We start from the raw sequence: 20,061 nt of genomic DNA, 5'->3' as shown, positions 1-20,061 counted from the left end.
CAATCTGCCTGCATATTCAAATCCCCCATGACTATTGTAATATTGCCCTTTTGGCATGCATTTTCTATCTCGCTTTGTATTTTGTAGACTACATTCTTACAGCTGTTTGGGGGTCTTTTTACAACCCCCATCAGGGTCTTTTTACCCTTGCAATTCCTTAGCTCTATCTACAATGATTCAACACCTCCTGACCTTATGTCACCTCTTTCTAACGATTTCATTTTTTACCAACAGAGCAACGCTGCTCCCTCTATCTTCCTGCCTGTCCTTTCGATATAATGTGTATCCTTGGACAGTAAGCTCCCAGCTATAATCTTTCAGCCATGATTCAGTGAAGCCTACAACATCATACCTGTCAATCTGTAACTGTGCTGCAAATTAACCTCCCTTATTCCATATACTGCGTGCACTCAGATATAACACCTTTTCAATCTTGTCCGCCTTTGACATTGCAACTCATCCTGTTGACTGAAATTTTGCCCCATCAGCAGCCTCTCTTCACCACACGTTGCCTCTGTCTGTAAACCAGCTACCTCATCTTCCGTACTATTATCCACCTTTCCTACGATATTTCTTGCATTGAAATGAAGGCAGCTCAGGACACTAGTCACACCGTGCTCAACTTTTTGATTCCTAATTTTGTCTGACGTCTTACCAACATCTGCCTCCACAACCTCTCCGCTAACTGTTCTAGCATTCTGGTTCCCATCCCTCTGTAACTAGTTTCAACCCCACCGTGCAGCAGTAACTACCCTTCCTGCTGGGATATTACCCCCTCTGCAGTTCAGATGCAAACGGCCCCTTCTGTACAGGTCCCACCTTCCCTGGAAGAGAGCCCAGTGATCCAAAAATCTTATGCCCTCCCTCCTACACCAACTCCTTAGCCATGCATTAAACTGCATAATCTTCCTAGTTCTGTCCTCACTAGCACGTGGCACAGGTAGCAATCCTGAGATCACAACCCTGGAGGTCCTGCCCTTTAACTTAACACCTAACTCCCTGAACTCCCAATGCAGAACCTCGTCACTTGTCCTACCCATGTCATTGGTACCTCCATTGACCATGACCTCTGGCTCTTCACCCTCATACTTAAGAATGCTGAGGACTTGATCCAAGATGTCCCAGGCCCTGGCACCCGGGAGGCAACATACTATCCAGAACTCTCGTTCTCACCCGGAGAACCTCCTGTCCATTCGTCTAACTAACAAATCCCCCATCACCACAACCTGGCTCTCCTCCCCCACTTCCCTTCTCAGTTACAGAGCCGGACTCAGTGCCTGAGACCCGATCACTGTTAGGTCAACCCCTGCAACTGTATCCAAAGATACCTCAGGATCCTGTAAACCAGGATAGGGGTGTTCAAGATGTTAGAGTGGACAGCTGGAGACTTTTCCCCAAGGTGGAAATGGCTAACGCAAAGGGACATAATTTTAAGTTGATGAGATGAAGGTAAGGGGAGGATGTCATAGTTCATTTTCTTTACACCGGCAGAGGTGGGTGAGTGGAATATGCTGGCAGGGTGATGTTAGAGACGGATGCATTAGGGACATTGAAGAGACTCTTAGCTAGGCACATGGATAAAAGAAGAGCGGAGGGTGTGTTGGAGGGAAGGGTTACATCAATCTTAGAGTAGGTTAAAGGGTCAGCACCATGCCGTGGGCCAAAGGGCCTGAACTTTGCTGTTGTGCTCTATGTTCTGTACTCTACAGTTTCTGAGTGGGATTTAAACTCTTAGCTATCTGTGTAGAATTTATTTAATTAACCAAGATCAGATATCACCAGCTATGGTACAGCTTTTGTGCCAGCGTAAGCGCTCATGACTTTTGGCCATCGATCCAGCTCTCGAGATCGTTTTGAAATTCATTCTCGAGTTTGGACATCACCGGCCGAGGCTGAGTTACTGCTCGCTCCTGAGCGCCTGTGGGAAGGCAGTGGTGAGCTGCCTTTGTAATGAGCAGCAGTCTTTCGGGTGAAGATCCATCACGAACGACCCTCCCCATCCAGAAGGTGCCCTCTTCTCATTGCTGCCATCGGGTGGGGGAGGTACAGGAGCCTGAAGACACACACGTAGTGTCTTTCCCTCCACCGTCAGATTTCTGAAAGGCCTGTGAACGCTACTTCTCGTTATTTACCTTATACATTGTTTATTCATTTTGTAATTTTATGTCATTGCCCTGTAATGTTACTGCAAAACAACACATCTGACCTTTGTCAGTGACAGTAAGTCTGATTCTAATTCTGAGGGAATGTAGACCCAGAGGTGGCAACGGGAGGCAGTCTATTTCCAGGCTAGGATGGAGGAGGGGCCATAGGTGGTGGTACTTCCATGTTCCTGCTGCCTTTGTCCACCTTGATGGTGGGGTTTGTGGGCCTGTCACGTAATGGTATTAGACCCTTAACAAAGGAGCATGAATGAGGTATTTCAGCCTATCACATCTGCTACCATTTAATAGTTGATCCTCTATCGTAACTCCATTCACCTCATTTGATACCCTTTACCCCAACGAGGGGACATAACTTTAAGGAGATGGAGGAAGGGGATGTCAATGGTGAGTGTGTGGAACACGCTCCCAGGGGTGGTGTTAGAGACTGATACACTGAGACATTTAGGAGGATCTTAGATAGGCAGGTGGATGCAAAATAATATGCAGGGCTGTGTGGGAGGGAGGGAAGGGTTAGACTGATCTCACGGTAGATTAAAAGGTCGGTGCAACATCATGGTCTGAAGGGTCTGTACTGGTGTGTTCTATGTTCTAATAATCTTGTCGAGTAGCCAAATGATTATTATCTGAAATTTTAAAAAGAGATTATAGGACATAGAACATTACCGCACAGAAACAGGCCCCTTGGCCCAGCGTGTCTATGCTGAGCAGGATGCCAAATTAGGAGAGGTGACTTGATAGAGGTGTATACAATGATAAGAAGCTGAGATAGAGTGGCCAGCCAGTGCCTTTCTCCCAGAGGGGGACACGGGTAAACTGAAAGGGCATAATTTTAAAGTGAGTGGAGGGAAGTAGGAGTGGTGGTTGAGGCAGATACATGAGAGACTTTTAAGGGCCTCTTAGATAGGCACATGGATGAAAGAAAAATGGAGGAGGGCTATGTGGGAGGGAAGAGTTAGATTGATCTTGGAGGTTAAAAGGTCAGCACAACATTCTGGGCATGAAAGGCCTGTACTGTGTTCTTCTGCCTGTGCATGATTCACATTCTCCATTATTAAACATTAAGCTAACAATGAGACTAGCTCAGTCATGTAACTTGGTTGGCATGCACGTGTTGGGCCGAAGGACCTGTTGACACGCTATGTTGCCTTGATTCTGCAATCAGCAGGTCAGGTGCCATCTGAGGAAAGAGAAAAAGAGTTAAAGTATTAGGTTGGAGACCCAGAGTCAGAACTCCAATGGAGGGTCTTTGACCTGAAGCATTGATGCTGTTTCTCTCTCCACAGATGCTGCCTGACCTGCTGAGTGTTTTCATCATTTTCATCTCTTTTTATCAGTTAGTGACCAATTATTGTTTACAGGCAAAGTCTTGATTGGAGAATAAATTCAGAATCAGGTTTATTATCAGTGACAGATGTCGTGAAATGTGTTTTGTGGCAGAATATCATTGGAATACAGTATATAAAATATACTATAAATTACAAAGTTCAAAGCAAATTTATTGTCGAGAACAGAGTGGGCTGTTGGAGGACAATGCTAGAAGTTAACTCAAAGCCATCAGATGTGGAACATAACAGTGTGATTCATTATCCCCACTGCTGGCCTGCATAGACTTGACCCCCTCAGCTAGATCATCTCAGAGTCTGGACATGGGTACAGGTTCGAGAGTGGAGTGACCATCAGCCAGCTCCTGCACATAGATGACATCAAGCTGTGTGCCAGAAATGAAAGAGACATTGACTCACTAATCCACCTGACAAGGGTGTACAGCAGAGAAATTGGATGTCATTCGGACTGGAAAAGTGAAGCCGGGTGGTAGTGACGAGAGGCAAACTCATCAAGACTGAAGGAGTCAAGTTACCTGAAGGCCACATCCCAGATGTACAGGACAGCTACAAGTACCTGGGGATCACACAGGCACATGGAAGCCACGATGAGGACACAAGGAAGGCTGCAACATCCAAGTACCTCCAAAGAGTGAGACAGGTCCTAAAAAGCCAGCTGATTAGGAAGAACAAGATCAGAGCCCTCAACACTTCCGCCCTACCAGATACCCAGCCGCAAAAGTGTGCTGGCCAAGGAACAAACTGGAAGCTACTGACATCGCGACCCAGAAGCTACCAACAATACATGGAGCATTCCATCCCAAGTCCAACATCGAGCAAACATACACTCACTGGAATAAAGGAGGACGGCGACTTCGAAGTGTCAAGGCCACAGTCCTGGAAGAATTGTGAAACATCCATGTGTATGTCGGGAAGGTGGTCCCCTAAGGACAACCTGCAAGGAGAATACCTCAGACAGCAGGCGAGGACATGGAAATGGAAGCGGGTGAAGCAGAGCCAGAGGACTGGGGACCATGGCCAGGACACACCACTGCACGGGATGTACCATCACCAAATTTCAGACAGAGGTGGCTGACTTAAGGAAGTCCTACCAGTGGGTGGAAAGGGCAGGGCTGAGGGACAGCACAGAGGCACTGCTCATGGCTGCACAAGGACAGGCGGTGAGCACAGGAGCAATGGAACCAGGGCTCTATCACACCAGACAAGACCCACGATGCAGACTGGGCAAAGAACCCACTGAATCTGTCCAGCACATAGTAGCAGGGTGCAAGATAGCATACACCGAATGGCACAATCAAGCTGCAGGGATTGTGTACACTTGCAGGGGTGTCAAACTCATTTTAGGTCACGGGCCGGATTGAACAAAATGCAGCTTCATGCGGGCCGGATCAGTCGGACGCGTGTGAACGCAGCTTTCGTTGCCTCCGTTTTTTCAGCCTGCTCTCATGTGTCTCAGTCTCTGCTATAACTACAAAGTGTTTCACTTTACAAATTCCGTTTCTTATGAAGAAGACTGCCGAATAAACACTAAAAACCCTGAAAACCTGGTACCTGAATAAACTCAGCATTAGCCATATCATACACCATAGGCGCTTCGATTACTGGGGCCAGCTTTAATAGTAATTAGATATTATCTCGCGGGCCAAAGATAATTCTGGCCCGCGGGCCTTGAGTTTGACATATATGGTGTACAGGAACATCTGCGCTGAGTATAGATCGGACATTCCCAAGTCCAAATGGGAAACACCCGAGATCGTAGTGGAGAATGACAGAGCTAAGATCTTGTGGGACTTCCAAATACAGACTGATAAGCAGGTACTGGCCAACTGACCAGACAAAGTAATACTGGACAAGGAACAGAAGAAAGCCATAGTAATAGATGTGGCAATCCTAAACAACAGTAACATCAGGAAGAGAGAATATGAAAAGCTGGAGAAATACCAGGGCTTGAAAGAGCAGATAGGAAGGATATGGAAGGTTAAAGCCAGAATAATCCCAGTGGTGATAGGAGCACTCGGAGCTGTGACACCTGGACTGAGAGAGCGGCTCCAACAAATCCCGGGAACAACATCTGGGATCTCAGTCCAGAAGAGCGCACTGCTAGAACAGCAAGGACACTGCACAGAATCCTCAAACTCCCAGGCCTCTGCTAGAGGACCCGAGATGAGGGGAAAAAACACATACATGCCACTCATGGGGGCGAGAAAATTTTGTGTGTTTGGAAATCTGATGGTAGAGGAGAAGAAGCTATTCCTAAAATGTTAAGTGTGTCTCTTCAGGCTCCTGTACCTCCTCGCTGATGGTAACAATGGGAAGTGGGCACTCCCGGGGTGATAGCAACCCTTAATGATGGATGCCGCCTTTTTGAGGCATCAGCTTTTGAAGATGTCCATGGTGGAGCTGGCTGGATTTGCAACCTTCTGCGGCTTTTTCTGATCCTGTGCAGAGTCTGCTCCGTACCAGCTTGTGGTACAACCAGTTAGAAACACGGTACATCTGTAGAAATTTGGGACTGAGATGAATGGGCTTTTCTTATGCTATATAATTCTATGCATTACAGATAAATCTAGACAAATACTGTTGAATGGATATGTACAGGGAAATCGGCTTTGTAGTGTTAATTAACAAACACAGTCCTTTTGTTCGGCAAAGCTCTGCATTGTTGTGTGCGGCGTTGGTGGTGCCCTGAAGTAAAATTCAATCTATGCTGGCTTTTTGTGCGAACGTTGGTGAACAAATATTCTAATTACTTCCCCCGGCTGAAATCATCTCCCTGCTTTAGCTTCTCCTCGTGTATCTTCCGTAACCTGATTTATTGGCAAATAAAGAGTCAGATAATATGCAGGTCTCACATTTCGAAGACCACCACTGTGACGATGCTGACATACTGATTAGTGGGTTTGAGCCGTGGCACCACAATCAATAGGAGCAGCTTTGCCCAGCAACACCATTTAGAGTTACCTTTTATCTCTCTGGGTCTCACTCAGCACCTTGTCAACATGTGGCTGAGTGTGGAGTGTGTGAATGAGCTTCAGCACATAGAAAGAGGCATTGCTACTTTCATTTTAGTAACACACACAAAATGGTGTAGGAACGCAGCAAGTCAGGCAGCATAAGACATAGGAACAGAATCAGGCTATTCACCATTCCACCATAGCTGATTAACTACACCTCCAAACCTATTCTCAAGAACCTATCCACCTCCACTTTAAATGGACCCAGTGACTTGGCCGCCAGAGCCATCTATGGCAATGAATTCCACAGATTCTCCACCATCTGGCTAAAAAAATATTCTTCCTCATCTCTTTTCTAAAGGGATGTCCTTGTATTCCGAGGCTGTGCTCTCTGGTCCTAAACTCTCCCACTATAGGAAACATCCTCTCCACATCCACTCTGTCTAGGCTTTTCAATACTCAATAGGTTTCATTGAGAAACCACCCCCCCCCCCCCCCATTCTTCTAAACTCCAGTGAGTACAGGCCCAGAGCCATCAAACACTCATATATTAACTCTTTTATTCCCGGAATCATTCTCGTGAACCTCCTCTAGACCCTCGCAAATGCCAGCACATGTTGCCGAGATAAGGGCCAAAGGCTGCTCACAGTATTCCAAATGCGGTCTGATTTTGGAGCTCTGCTCTGGAGACACAAGAGCCTGCTGATGGAGTATGGAGCTTCCCACAAAGAGCTGGAGAAATTCAGGGAGTCATATATAACACTACAGGCCCCTCTGCCCATCTCATCTGTACTATATTCTATCTTGTCCTGTCCACCTGCACCTGAACCCTCTGTTCCCCTCTCGCCATCCTCTGAGTGAAGAAGTTCCCCCTTGTGTTCCCCTTAAACATGTTACCTTTCACCCTTCACCCATGACCTCAAGTTCTCAGCAGGCAGCATATGTGGAGGAAAATGGCCAATCAGAGTTTTATTCGAGACCCTTCATCTGGACTTAAAGGTGGAGGGCAGAGAGCCAGTGTGAAAGGTGGAAGAAAGGGTGGAGCGGGAGCTGGCAGACAAGAGGTGGATCCAAATGAGGGCAGGATGGGGTACGGAGGATTGGGACTAGCGCCAGAAGCAGGGAATGACAACGAATCTGCCTCGTTCTTCTTCTCTCCTTAATCCTCTGCTTCCCTGCAAGTTATTCTCCCTCGCCTGCCCATTAACTCCCCTAAGGATCTCTTTTCCACTGAGAAGTAATTGGCAGTAGCCACTTAAGCCACCAGCAAGTCTTTGGGATGTGTGAGGAAACCGGAATGCTTGGGGAAGCCCACACGGTCACAGAAGAGCGTGCAAACTCCACTCAGAGGTTGACGTGAAACCCTGGTCTGCAGAGCTGGGAGACGTGCAGTATCGGTTTTCCATTCGTCGGAGGCCCTGCATTGGTTGGGGTTGACCATGGATGTTGAGTGCTGGCTGTCTATGTGATACACAAACCAGGGCAGTACGATATGGAGAGCGAGCTGTTACCCATGCGGCAGGCTCCCCTCCTCCACACAGCTGATGAGTTCAAAGGCACGTGGCCAAGTGGATAATGCGTCAGTCAAGTGATCTGAAGGTCACTAGTTCAAGCCTCAGCTGAGGCTGCGTGTGTCCTTGAGCAAGGCACTTAACCACACATTGCTCTGCGACGACACCGGTGCCAAGCTGTATGGGTCCTAATGCCCTTCCCTTGGACAACATCGGTGGCGTGGAGAGGGGAGACTTGCAGCTTGGGCAACTGCCGGTCTCCCAAACAACCTTGCCCAGGCCTCAGTCACCATCAAAAATCAATGGACAGCCGAAGAAGAAGAGAGAGAAGAAGAGTCCAAAGGAACAGTGGAGACCAGTACAGTTTGGCATTGCCGGAGCTGCTGTTCATTATTGAACTCAACGTAGGGCTGCCTTAGGGACTCCAGCTCCGGATTCTTCTTTACTCCCGAAGACCTCCCCGTGAGTGGGTACAGCCGCAAGGCAGCGGAGGTTTGAGATCAGTTTTCCGTCTCCTAGATGAGCTGACAAGCCCCATCTGCCCGAAACAACTGGTTTTAAGCCACCAGTAAACCTGCCTTTGCTCCTTCTCATGTGAGTAGAAATGGTTCTGCTGGGCTTAATGGCCAAGCCACACGCGAAGGCCAGGAGCTGGACATCGTTGTCAGAGGCTGTTGGAGGCGCACGCCATCAGGAGCATTTATCCCCACTACCTCCTTGCCGTGAGAACCTTAAGGGAGCGTGCCACCAGTAACACCAGCATTTACTCCCCATCTGCACTTACCCTGTGAGAGGGTAAAGGTGATCCACTCACAACTACTTTGACTTGCCAGGCCATGGAGTGACATATGGGCCACAGGCATCATCCCCTGAAGACATTGTTGGAATTTTAAAACAGAGAATCAGAATCAGGTTTAATATCACTGGCATACGTCGTGGAATTTGTTGTAATGTGGCAGCAGTACAGTGCAATACATAATAATGAAAACCGTAAGTTATAGTAAGAAGTATATATGTATATTCAAAAAAAAAATTAAATAAGTAGTGAAAAAGGAGTAAAGAAAGCAGTGAGGTGGTGCTTATGGAGTTCAATGTCCATTCAGAAATCTGATGGCAGAGGGGAAGAAGCTGTTCCTGAATTGTTGAGTGTGTGCCTTCAGGCTTCTGTACCTCCTCTCTGATGGTAGCAATGAGAAGAGGGCATGTCCTGGGTGATGGGGTCTTTCATGATGGACGCTGCCTTTTTGAGACATTGTTCCTTAGAGTCATACTCCACGGAAACAGGTCCTTTGACCCAGCTGATCCATGGCCAAGATTCCCATTCAGGCTCGCTCTGCACTTGGCCCATATCGCTCTAAACCTTTCCTATCTACATTCCTGTCCAAATGCTTTTTAAATGTTAACACACCTGCCGCATCTGGAGTATTATGTTCAGTTCTGGTTGTCCTACTGTAGGAAGGGTGTTGAGGCTTTGGAGAGGGTGCAGAAGAGGTTTACCAGGATGCTGCCTGGTTCAGAGGGCACGTGCTATCATGAGAGACTGGGTAAACTTGGGTTGTTCCCTGGAGTATTGGAGGCTGAGAGGAGATCTGATAGAGGTTTAGAGAGGCATAGTTAGAGTGGACAGAGAATATCTGTATTAAAAGATCAAATACCGGAGGGCATGCATTGAAGGTGAGAGGGGTAGGATCAAGGGGGATGTGAGGGGTAAGTTTTTTATCAGGAAGCCAATGCATTTGAGGCTTTTGAAAGATGCTTGGATAGGCACACGGATGTAAGGAAGGTGGAGGGATATAGACGTGGTGTAAGTCAGTGTTTGCGTGTTTTCGATTTGCTTTTCATCTCGTTCAGCCACCACCTGCTCCCAAGGCTTCGTGTGACCCTGATCCCGGTGGTGTGGGGGGGGGGGGGTTGGTTGGGGAGGGAGCTAAGCAGGTGCTGCACCTCGCCCAAGGGTGACCAGCATGCTAGTGGAGAGGAGACCTCCTTTGGTATAGACGTATCTCCACCCCAGCCACCCAAACCAGGTTAATAACTGAGCTCAGATCCCCCCCCACTGCAGTAGTGGGATTGGAACTCTGGTCTTTTTGACGGCTGCATCATTCCAGGGTCTTGAGAACGCTGCACCGATTCCATGATGGGTTTCAGGAGGGGATATTGACAGGCTGCTGACCCTTCGGCCCACCACACCTGTGCTGACCACACCCGTCTACACTAATCCCACTTGCCTGCATTAATTCCATATCCTGCAAAAACAATGTCTAATCCAATTTAGTACCACGTCCTAAATGCTAAGCTAGTGAACCTTCCTGACCAACCTCCCATGTGGGAGCTTGTCAAACGCCTTGCTAAATTCACATAGACAACATCCACTGTCTTGCCTTCGTCTACTTACCTGGTAACTTCCTTGAAAATTTCTATGAGATTGGCTAGACACGACCTACCACTCACAAAGGCAACTTGACTATCCCTAATCAGTCCCTGTCTACAAGCTTATCCAAATACAATGGAGTCCTGTTAACTGGGCCATCAGGTAATCAGTGTAACCACTTACTTAAAACAAATTGAGAAAATAGCCGGGTCCCGTCGTTTGTTTACGCTGCTTATTGGAGCAGGAGAGTATTTTTTAGCCAGCGTCAGTCGTGTGCACACGGAGTGGCTGTTAAACACTACACCGTGCTTAGAGGGAGCAGTTTTTAAATAGCATCACTTGCATGTGTTCGAAAAGCAGAGATTTTGGTGAGTAATAAACAGCAAGACAATTCAGGATTGTTTTGCTCCCTGAGGTTTCAAGCACTGAGGGTTGGAGATACCAGAAACAGCCAGGAGTGAAAATGAAATGATCTCACTACTAGGAACTACGAAGAATTTGAAGTATCGACAGTCTTCTGGAACATTACAATTAAAATGAGTATCTGGAGGATGCAGTCTTTGAAGGCAGTCCACTCTCTGCACAAGATGTCTGCTCTGATTTTGTTCATTTACAGTCACTCAGTTTTATGGTACTGTGGTAGTATTGATAGTGTTCTTTTTATGCATTTCAGTTAAATACATAATTTGTTACTTACTTAAATAGGAGTTTGTCTTTTTTATACCTTTTTAACTGTTTCCACGAAACGTTGGCTATTTGGGGCAGCCACTTAATTGGGCCAAAATGTATAGGTTCTGATGAGACCCAATCTACCAGAATTCACTGTACTTACATATCTTGTCCCTTAGAATACCTTCCAATAACTTACCCACTACTGATGTCAGGGCAAATGGTCTAAAATGTCCTGGCTTTTTCTTAGAGCCTTTCTTAAACAGCAGAACAACATTGGCTATCCTCCAATCCTCTGTCACTTCACCTGTGGCTAAGGATGTTTTAAATATCTCTTAGGGCCCTTAAAAATGTTAGGGCCCTTGCAATTTATCCATCAGCCCTCAGAGGGTCCAAGGGAACAACTTATCAGGCCGTGGGGAGTTATCCACCTAATTTTCTTCAAGACAGTGAACACCTCCTCCCCTGTAATCCGTATCGGGCCCATGACCCTGCTGCTTCTTTTCCTCACTTCTATAGACTGCGTCCATCTCCCAGCTAAATACAGTAGCAAAAATTTGATTTAACATGTCCTCCATCCCCTGTATGACTAGTCTGATCTTCTGGAGGACCAATTTTGCCCCTGCAATCATTTTGCTCTTGATATATCTGTAGAAGCCCTTGGGATTCTGCATCACCTTGTCTGATAGAGCAACCTTAAACCTTCTTTTGGCCGTCCTGATTTCCTTCTTAAGTGTTCTCTTGCATTTCTTATACTCCTCAAGTATCTCATTCCTTCCTACCTACCTAAACGTGCTATGCATCTCCTTCTCTTCTCAACCAGGGCCTCAATATTTCTAATGGTTCACAAAACCTCTTATCCTTTCCTTCTACAAACACAAGAGAATCTGCAGATTTTGGAAATCCAGAGCAACACACACAAAATGCTGGAGGAACTCAGCAAGTCAGGCAGCATCTATAGAAAAGAGTAAACAGTCGATGTTTCAGGCCAAGACCCTTCATCAGGACTGGAAAGATCTATATTTGTACAGATATAAATATGTGTATTATATAGATAGATACTGAGAACAAGAGCTGTAGAGTCCTTGAAAGTGAGGCTAAAGGTTGTGAAATCTGTACAGAGTTGAGGTGAGTGTTCAGAAGCCTGATGCTTGATGTGTACCTGTCAGATTTCTCGTTACTGCTCCTGCCTTCATCATCTCCTCTGGTAGCTCATTCTAAGCACCAACCATTCTTTGTATGAAAAAATTGCCCCTCGGATCTCTTTTAAGTTCAAAGTTCAATGTAAAATTGATTATCCAAGTACATACATGTCACCACATACAACCCTGAGATTCATTTGCCAGCCGGCATACTTACATATAAACTTTCTCCCTTTCACATCAAACCTCTGCCCTCTAGTTTTAGGCCCTCCTTCAGTGGGGAACAGATTCTGACTATTATAATTTTGTAAATCTCTATCGTGTCACCTCTCAACTTCCTTTGCTCATCGGGTCCTCCTTAATGTTCCACTAGTGATGTGTCTGGGGCCATAGTGAGTGATCAGCAATTGTACTTTCAGTTCACTGCCTAACACTGACTCTCCGTCCTGACTTTATTCCCCAGAGCTTGAAGAATCTCGCCTCAAGTATCCTCGATGCTGGTATTACTTTTCACAAACGTTTCTTATCTGGAACTGCTGTCCGCTTTGGATGAAGCTGAAGAAGTTACTGAAGTACATAGTGATGGATCCCTTCCTGGACTTGGCCATCACAATCTGCATCGTGCTAAACACCATCTTCATGGCAATGGAGCATCAGCCAATGTCCGACGAATTCAACAACCTGCTCTACGTGGGGAACCTGGTAAGGAGCAAGGGGCACATCAGAATTCGGCGGGGGGTGGGGGGGGGGGGGGGGGGGGGTGTGTGTGTGTGTGTGTGTGTGTGTGTGTGTGTGTGTGTGTGTGTGTGTGTGTGTGTGTGTGTGTGTGTGTGTGTGTGTGTGTGTGTGTGTGTGTGTGTGTGTGTGTGTGTGTGTGTGTGTGTGTGGGCTTTTCTGCATTATGTACGTAAGCTTCTATGTGTGAATATTATCATAGAAGTAGAATACTACTCCACAGAATCAGGCCCTTCAGCCCATCTAGTCCATGCCAAACTTTTATTCTGCTTAGTCCCATCAACCATAGCCCTCCATACCACTCCCAACCATGTATCTACCTATCCAAACTTCTCTTAAAGATTGAAATCGAACCCACATCCACCTCTTCTGCTGCCAGCTCGTTCCACGCTCTCACCACCCCCGAGTGAAGGTGTTCCGCCCCATGGTCACCTTAGATATTTCATCTTTCACCCCTAACCTATGACCTCTAGTTCTAGTCTCACCCAAACTCGGTGGGAAAAACCTGCTTGCATTTACCCTATCTCATAACTTTATATACATAAAATGTATTGTTTATGTGTGTGACTCTGTATGCCTACATTCATACACAATGTGTCAGTACATGCCACAGGTGCATGCTTACAAGAGTATATGTGCAAGAGATTTTGTGTATGTACGAGTGCATGTGTGTGTGGGTTTGAGTGTAAATATATGTCTGTGAGAACAGGGATGTGATTCTTGCATTAGGTTTGTGTCTGTGCTATACAAGGTGTCCCTATATTTTTGAACAGGGGGTATGTATATTGTATATATTCATGTGTGAAGACTGGACAAGCATTAGGTTTTAGGAACGTGCAGCACAGAAGTGGGGCTTTCAGTCCAATTTTTTCTGTGTTGACGATCTAGCACTTCTCCAGTCTGTGGAGAACAAACCCAGCCAATCCAATCTCTGAAACATTCAAAGTTCAATGTTCGAAGTGTATTCTTCCCTGGGAAACATTGTGGTGAATCTCCTCTGCTCCTTTTCAATGCAATCTTATCCTTCTGGTGTAGGGATGGCTATAATGGAATTCCAGAAATTTATACTCTAAAAAGGAGTAGTATTAAATATCTTTGGGATGGCAGGTGGAGATATGTCTCTACCAAAGGAGGTGTAAGGCACTCCTTCCCTCTGCTAGCCTGCAGGTCACCTTTGGGCAAAGTGTAGCACCTGCTTAGCCCCCCCACCCCCGATCAGGGTCATGTGAAGCCATGGGAGCAGGTGGTGGATGGTCGTATGAGCAGCCGGTGCAGATCACAAGTCCTGGTTATGCGACCACTGACGCCAGGCAGACAATCTCTGAAAAGTATTGATAAGACACTGCCCAGAAGGCAATGGCAAACCACTTCTGTAGAAAAGTTTGCCAAGAACGATCATGGTCATGGAAAGGCCATGATCACCCATGTCATACGACATGGCAGATAACAAATTAAATGTCTTAAAACCTCAAGACCTGATGTATACTAGGATTCTGTGGGAGGTGAGGAAGGAGAGTTCTGAGGCCCTTGGTAACTCTGGGATGGCAGGACAGTGGCCAGAATTGTGTCATATCATAACCGCGAATATCGAATGTTTGAAAAGCCTCGACAGCACGGATGTGGAGAGGATGTTTACTGTGGTGGGGACATCTAGAACCAGAAGGCTCAGCCTCAGAATAGATAAACGTCCATTTAGAATGGAGATGAGGAGGAATTTCTGAAGCCAGATATTGGTGAACCTGTGGATTCCGTGGAAGCCAAGTCATTGGGTGTGTTTAAGGTAGAGGTTGATAGATTCTAGATTAGTCAGGGTGTGAAGGCTTACGGGAAAAAGGCAGGAAACTGGGGCTGAGAGGGAGATGGACCAGCCATGATGAAATGGCAGAGTAGACCCAATGGGCCAAGCAGCCTAATTCTGCTCCTTATTCTTAGGGTCTAACTTTCAAGTACTTATCGTGGATAATGAAAACAGGTATTCCATTGAAGACCATGAGGCATAGGAGCAGAATTAGGCCATTCGGCCCACCAAGTTTGCTGCACCATTCAGTCATGGTGGATGGAATGGCCTCCTCAAGCGCTGTATCTACCAATACTACTGACTTCAAGCATCCTTGGACAAGTAGCCCGTGATCCCTCTGCTCCCCAGAGCCCTACCACATACCGTGCGGTACGTAGGCCAAGGTGGCACAGTAGTGTATCAGTTGGCATGAAGCTGTGAGATTGGGGTTCGATTCCTCTCTCTCCAGGCCTTTCAATTTTTGGTAGGTTTCAATGAGATGTTCCCTCATTCTTCTGAAGTCCAACAGGTACAGGATCACACTTCCCATGCTTTCTACACCCCGTCCAGATTGCTATCATGTGTAGTAAACGACAGGGGTCCCAACATCAATACCTGTGCTGACAAGTTTCCAGTCATATTGACAACCCTTGATTATCACCCTATTTCCAATCCCATTTGTGACATTTTAGGTCAATCCTTCATTCAGGACTTCAGCAAAGGCCTTGAATTACATCAACCACTGACTCACTTAATTGCCTCTTGCAAGAAGTACATTCATTCTAATCAGACCCAACCACCCTTTAACAAAGCCAGGCTGGATAACCTTAATGATCCACTGCCTCTCCCATTGCACTTAAATGCCGTCTTTCAGAAATGTTTCCAATAACTTCATTACCACTGCTTTCAGACCCACAGACCTGTAATTACCTGCTGTCACCTCTGAATAAAGATGCCACATTTGCAAAACTTCATTAATCCATGGAGCCAGAACACTTCTCCCTTGCCTCCTAGAGTCACAGAGCCAAAGGGCCTTATGGTACAGAAACGACTGGTCCAAGCTGAACAAATTACACATCTAAGCTCATTGCTCTTGCACATATTTTGATCATATCCTTCTAACTCTTTCCAATCCATGGACGGCCAACTGTCTTGCTGATGTACCTGCCCCAACCACTTCCTCTTGTAGCTCGTTCCATATACTGCTTAAAAAGTGTTTCCCCTCAAGTTCATATTAAATAGGAACTTCAAAGTTCAAAGTAAGTGTTATTATCAGAGTACATACATGCAACCCAGAGAGCCTTTCTCCTGCCGGCATTCTCAGCACATCTGTAGAATAGTAACTGTGAACAGGATCAATGAAAGATCAGCCAGAGTGCAGAAGTAAATAAACTGTGCAAATGCAAATAGTAATAACTAATGAAATAACAAGATAAAGAGTCCTTAAAGTGAGATCATTGGTTGTGGGAACATCTCAATAGATGAGTGTGATATTAAATATCCCTTCTCACCTTAAACCTTGTCCCCTGAGGTTCTTGATTCCCTAATCCTGGGTAAAAGGCTTTGTGTGTTCTTCCCATCTAAGCCCCTCATAATTTGTATACACTTCCATAGTTTCACCTGTCAGTCTCCTGCGCTCCATTGAATGAAGTCCCAGCCTGTCCAGCAGTTCGAGAAGATGTTTCCAATAGTGGAAGTCTAGGACCAGGGCGCACAGCCTCAGAATACAGATGTCCCTTTAGAACAGAGATGAAGAGGAATTTCTTTAGCCCGAGAGCTGTGAATCTGTGGAGGCCAACTCATTCAGTACATTTAAAGCCAAGGTTGACAGGTTCTTGATTAGTCAGGGTGTCAGAGTTTATGAGAAGCAGGCAGGAGAATGGGGTTGAGAGGGAAAATAAATCAGCCTTGATTGAATAGTGGAACAGACTCAGTCGGCCACTGACACAATTCTGCTCCTATATCTAATGACCTTACAGTCTTTTGTGAACCTGCCCACCACCTGCATTTAAAACTACTTTTCTCAATGTTATCCAGCCTTTGAAACCATAGAAAGCATTCTGTCTAATGCGTTATGGCTCGGCATGGTGAGTGCTCCATGCTTGACTGCAGGATACTGCAGAGAGTCGTAGGCACAGCTCCTCCCCTCACTCCTACACCACTCACTGCCTCAGTAAAGCAGCCAACTTAGGCAAAGACCATCCCGTCCCAGCCATTCACCCTTCTCCTCTCTCCCAATGGGCCAAAGGTACCAAAATCTGAAACTCAAGTACCGCGACTCTCAATCTGCCTCGCTGTTATAAGCCTACTGAACCATCCCCTAGTTGCGATAAAGTAGACACTATCCACCTCATCATGGACTTGTCCCTTATCGTCTGTCTGCACTGCACTTTCTCTGTAACTGTTACACTTTATTCTGCATTCTGCTATTGTTCTACCTCAATGCAGCGTTGTGATGAAATGACCTGAGCCAATGACATGCAAAACAAAGGGTTTCACTGTACCTCGGCACATTTGACAGTAATAATCACAGCTTCCCTCCACAACAATCACGTCCCTTCTGCAGTCCGTCAGCCAGAACTTCACACAAAGCTCTGGTGGCCCAGCCGATGATTTGTGCATGTGTCTGAGTCATCTGCAAGCGAGCGTGTGAGTGGGCTCGTACGGGGAGAAGGTGCGCCGTCGTCTCGAGACGTGACTCTGTAACGTGAGGATCAGCGAGATTCAGAACAGTGATTATGTCTGGCGGTTATCAAGCAGGACGCCCACTCAGCGTGTCCGCGGGGGACCCTGAAGCATGAAGCGTTAAAGGCAGGCTCTTTGAATTGAAGAGACTGTGTCAGTGAGGGTCCTGCTGGGAGCCGGTGCCCCTGGCGCTTGTGAAGTGTATCTGAATCAGTGGCAACTTCTTCCTTTGATTTCTTTTATCCATCAACCGACCTAGGACAGGTTTCAGCATAGAAACTCCAGAGATTCTGCAGGTGCTGGAAATCCTGAGCTACACACACTAGCAGCATAGTAGTGTAATGGTTAGCACAGTGCTTTACAGTATTCCCACCACTGCCTGTGAGGAGTTTGTACATTGTTCCCGTGACCATGTGAGTTTCCTCCCACAGTTCAAAGACCTACTGGTTGGTAAACATTGTAAATTGTCCTGTCATTGGTCTAGGATTGAACTGGGGGTTTGCTGGTGACGCAGTTGTGGTGAATTACATATACCTGTCTGGACACGTCCTCCCCTGCTGACTGCTCCTGTGGCTCCTCCCACGGACCCCGGTATAAAGACGATGGGAGACACCGCCCCGGCCTCAGTCTCCAGGATGCAGTGTGGTGGTCAATTGCTGCTTCTTCTTTCTTCCAGCCAATAAAAGCCTATATCTCGCCTCACGTCTCAGAGAGTTATTGATGGTGCATCAAGACCAGGTGTGGGGGAGGGAAGGGATGAAGTAAGAAGCTGGGAGATGATTGGTAGAAGTGATGAAAGGCAGGGGGAGAGCAAATCTGATTGGAGAGGAGAGAGGACCAGGGAAGGAAGAGTGGAACCAGAGGGAGGTGATTGACAGGTAAGTAGAAGAGAAGGGGTAAGGGGGGGGGGGACTAGAATGAGGAATAGAAAAAGAGATAAGAGGGGAAAGGGTAGTAATTAATGGAAATTAGAGGAATTAATCTTCATGCCAGCACCTTGGCAACTAACACCTGGGGAATGGGTTTGTCCTGAATGCTCATGAAAGGGAGTGAGACAGCTTGCAGGCTGCAGAGCCCTCAGTAGCCGCTCCTGCCCACTGCCTACATTCTCAAATAGGGAAGTGTCAGTCTGCCAGGACAGAGGCTCTCAGCTTTTCAAGTATGAATGAGTGGTCTGGGCTGTTAAGCCACTGAGACAATCTAATCTCAAGTCTGAAGATGTGCACCAAACAGAGATAAGGTTGGCAGAAGGCACATGTGTGACTGGACAAAGTTTTGGAAGCCACTGCTCCTGCGTACTCGGGCAGGGAGTTCGATGCCAATGCGCGCTCAGCCGCTTAGTGGGACACAGGGCGCTGGGGACGACCGTGGTGTATCGCTGTTCAATACTCTCAGATCTGGCAATCTGCCGGAGGAACTCAGCATATTGAGCAGCATCCGTGGGAGGAAAGGAATTGTCAGCGTTCTGGGTCTTGATGTAGAGTTTCAACTGGAAGCATCATTCAGATCCGGAACTGGGTTTATTATGACTATTGTGTATGATGTGAAATTTGTTGTCTTGCACGAGCAGTACAGTGCAAAAATGTAAGATTACATAAGAAATAAGTAGCATAAGTAATAAAGAAAAGTGAGGTAGGTTCATGGACCATTCCGAAATCTGACAGAGGACGGAAAGATGCTGTTCCTGAATCGTTGAGTGTGCATTCAGATTCACTGATGGTACTAATGATAAGACATAGAATTAGGCCGTTCTGTCAAATTGAGTCTGCTCCACCATTTGATCATGGCTGATCCATTTCCCTCTCAACTCCATTCTCCTGCCTTCTCCTCGTAACTTTTCATGCCCTGACGTATCAAGATTCTATCAACCTCCACCTTCGATACACCCAGAGACCCGGTCTCCACAGCCGCCTGTGGCTGCAAATTTCAGTATCTCACTACCCTCTTGATAAAGAATTCTTCCTCATCTCCATTCTAAATGGACGTCTCCCAATTCTGAGGTTGTGCCCTCTAGTCCTAGACTCCCCTGTGACAGGAAACATCCTCTCCACATCCACTCTGTCCAGGCCTTTGCACATTTGATAGGTTTCAACGAGAAGAAGGTACGTCCCAGCCGGTGATGGTTCTTAAAAATGGTTGTCTCTTTCATGAGGTACTGCCTCTTGAATATGTCCTCAATGGTGGGGAGGGTTGTGTCTGTGATGGAACTGGCTGAGTCTTTCCTCTCACAGATGCTGCTTGACCCACTGAGTTCCTCCAGCAGATTGTGTGTTGTTCCAGTTCCCAACATCTGCAGTCTCTTGTGTCAGCATCTGTGATGTGTGTGAGAGAGAGAGAGATGTGTATCTATATGCCTCTGTGTGTTGTGTGATGTTACATCTGTATTCATGTGTCTGTGTGTGTCAGCATCTGTGATGTGTGTGTTGTGTGATGTTATGTGGGTATGAATGTGTCCGGGTATGTCAGCACTGTATTTATGTTCTATGTATGTATGCGTTGCAAAGTTAGATCTATGAATGATGTCTGTTCTATGTGTCTTTGTGCGATGCATGTGTGTATTTGTGTGTAAGCAGGTGCTAATTCTTGCTTGCCCAGCCGAATAGGTCCATTTACACCCATGTGACCAATTAACCTTCCAACCGGTACAGACAGTACTGTTTCAAAGTCTTAGGCATATATATATATATATCGCAACGTGGAGCAGAGAGC

The 20,061-nt window shown here is 46.5% G+C and overlaps 1 protein-coding gene across 4 annotated transcripts in view; it reads left to right on the top strand.

Annotated features, from left to right (window-relative positions):
- The window catches only part of scn5lab (sodium channel, voltage gated, type V-like, alpha b), a 583,358-nt gene that overhangs the window by 367,993 nt on the left and 195,304 nt on the right, over window positions 1-20,061 (top strand). For all 4 annotated transcript variants that reach the window (XM_073054976.1, XM_073054978.1, XM_073054975.1 and 1 more), the window contains one exon: window positions 12,619-12,857. In XM_073054976.1, coding sequence (XP_072911077.1) covers window positions 12,619-12,857 — 239 coding nt within the window. The remainder of the gene's footprint in view (window positions 1-12,618; window positions 12,858-20,061) is intronic.

This window comes from Hemitrygon akajei, chromosome 8 (genome assembly GCF_048418815.1).
Source record: "Hemitrygon akajei chromosome 8, sHemAka1.3, whole genome shotgun sequence".
Classification (NCBI taxonomy): Eukaryota; Metazoa; Chordata; class Chondrichthyes; order Myliobatiformes; family Dasyatidae; genus Hemitrygon; species Hemitrygon akajei.
This window is presented reverse-complemented; position numbering and strand designations above follow the sequence as displayed.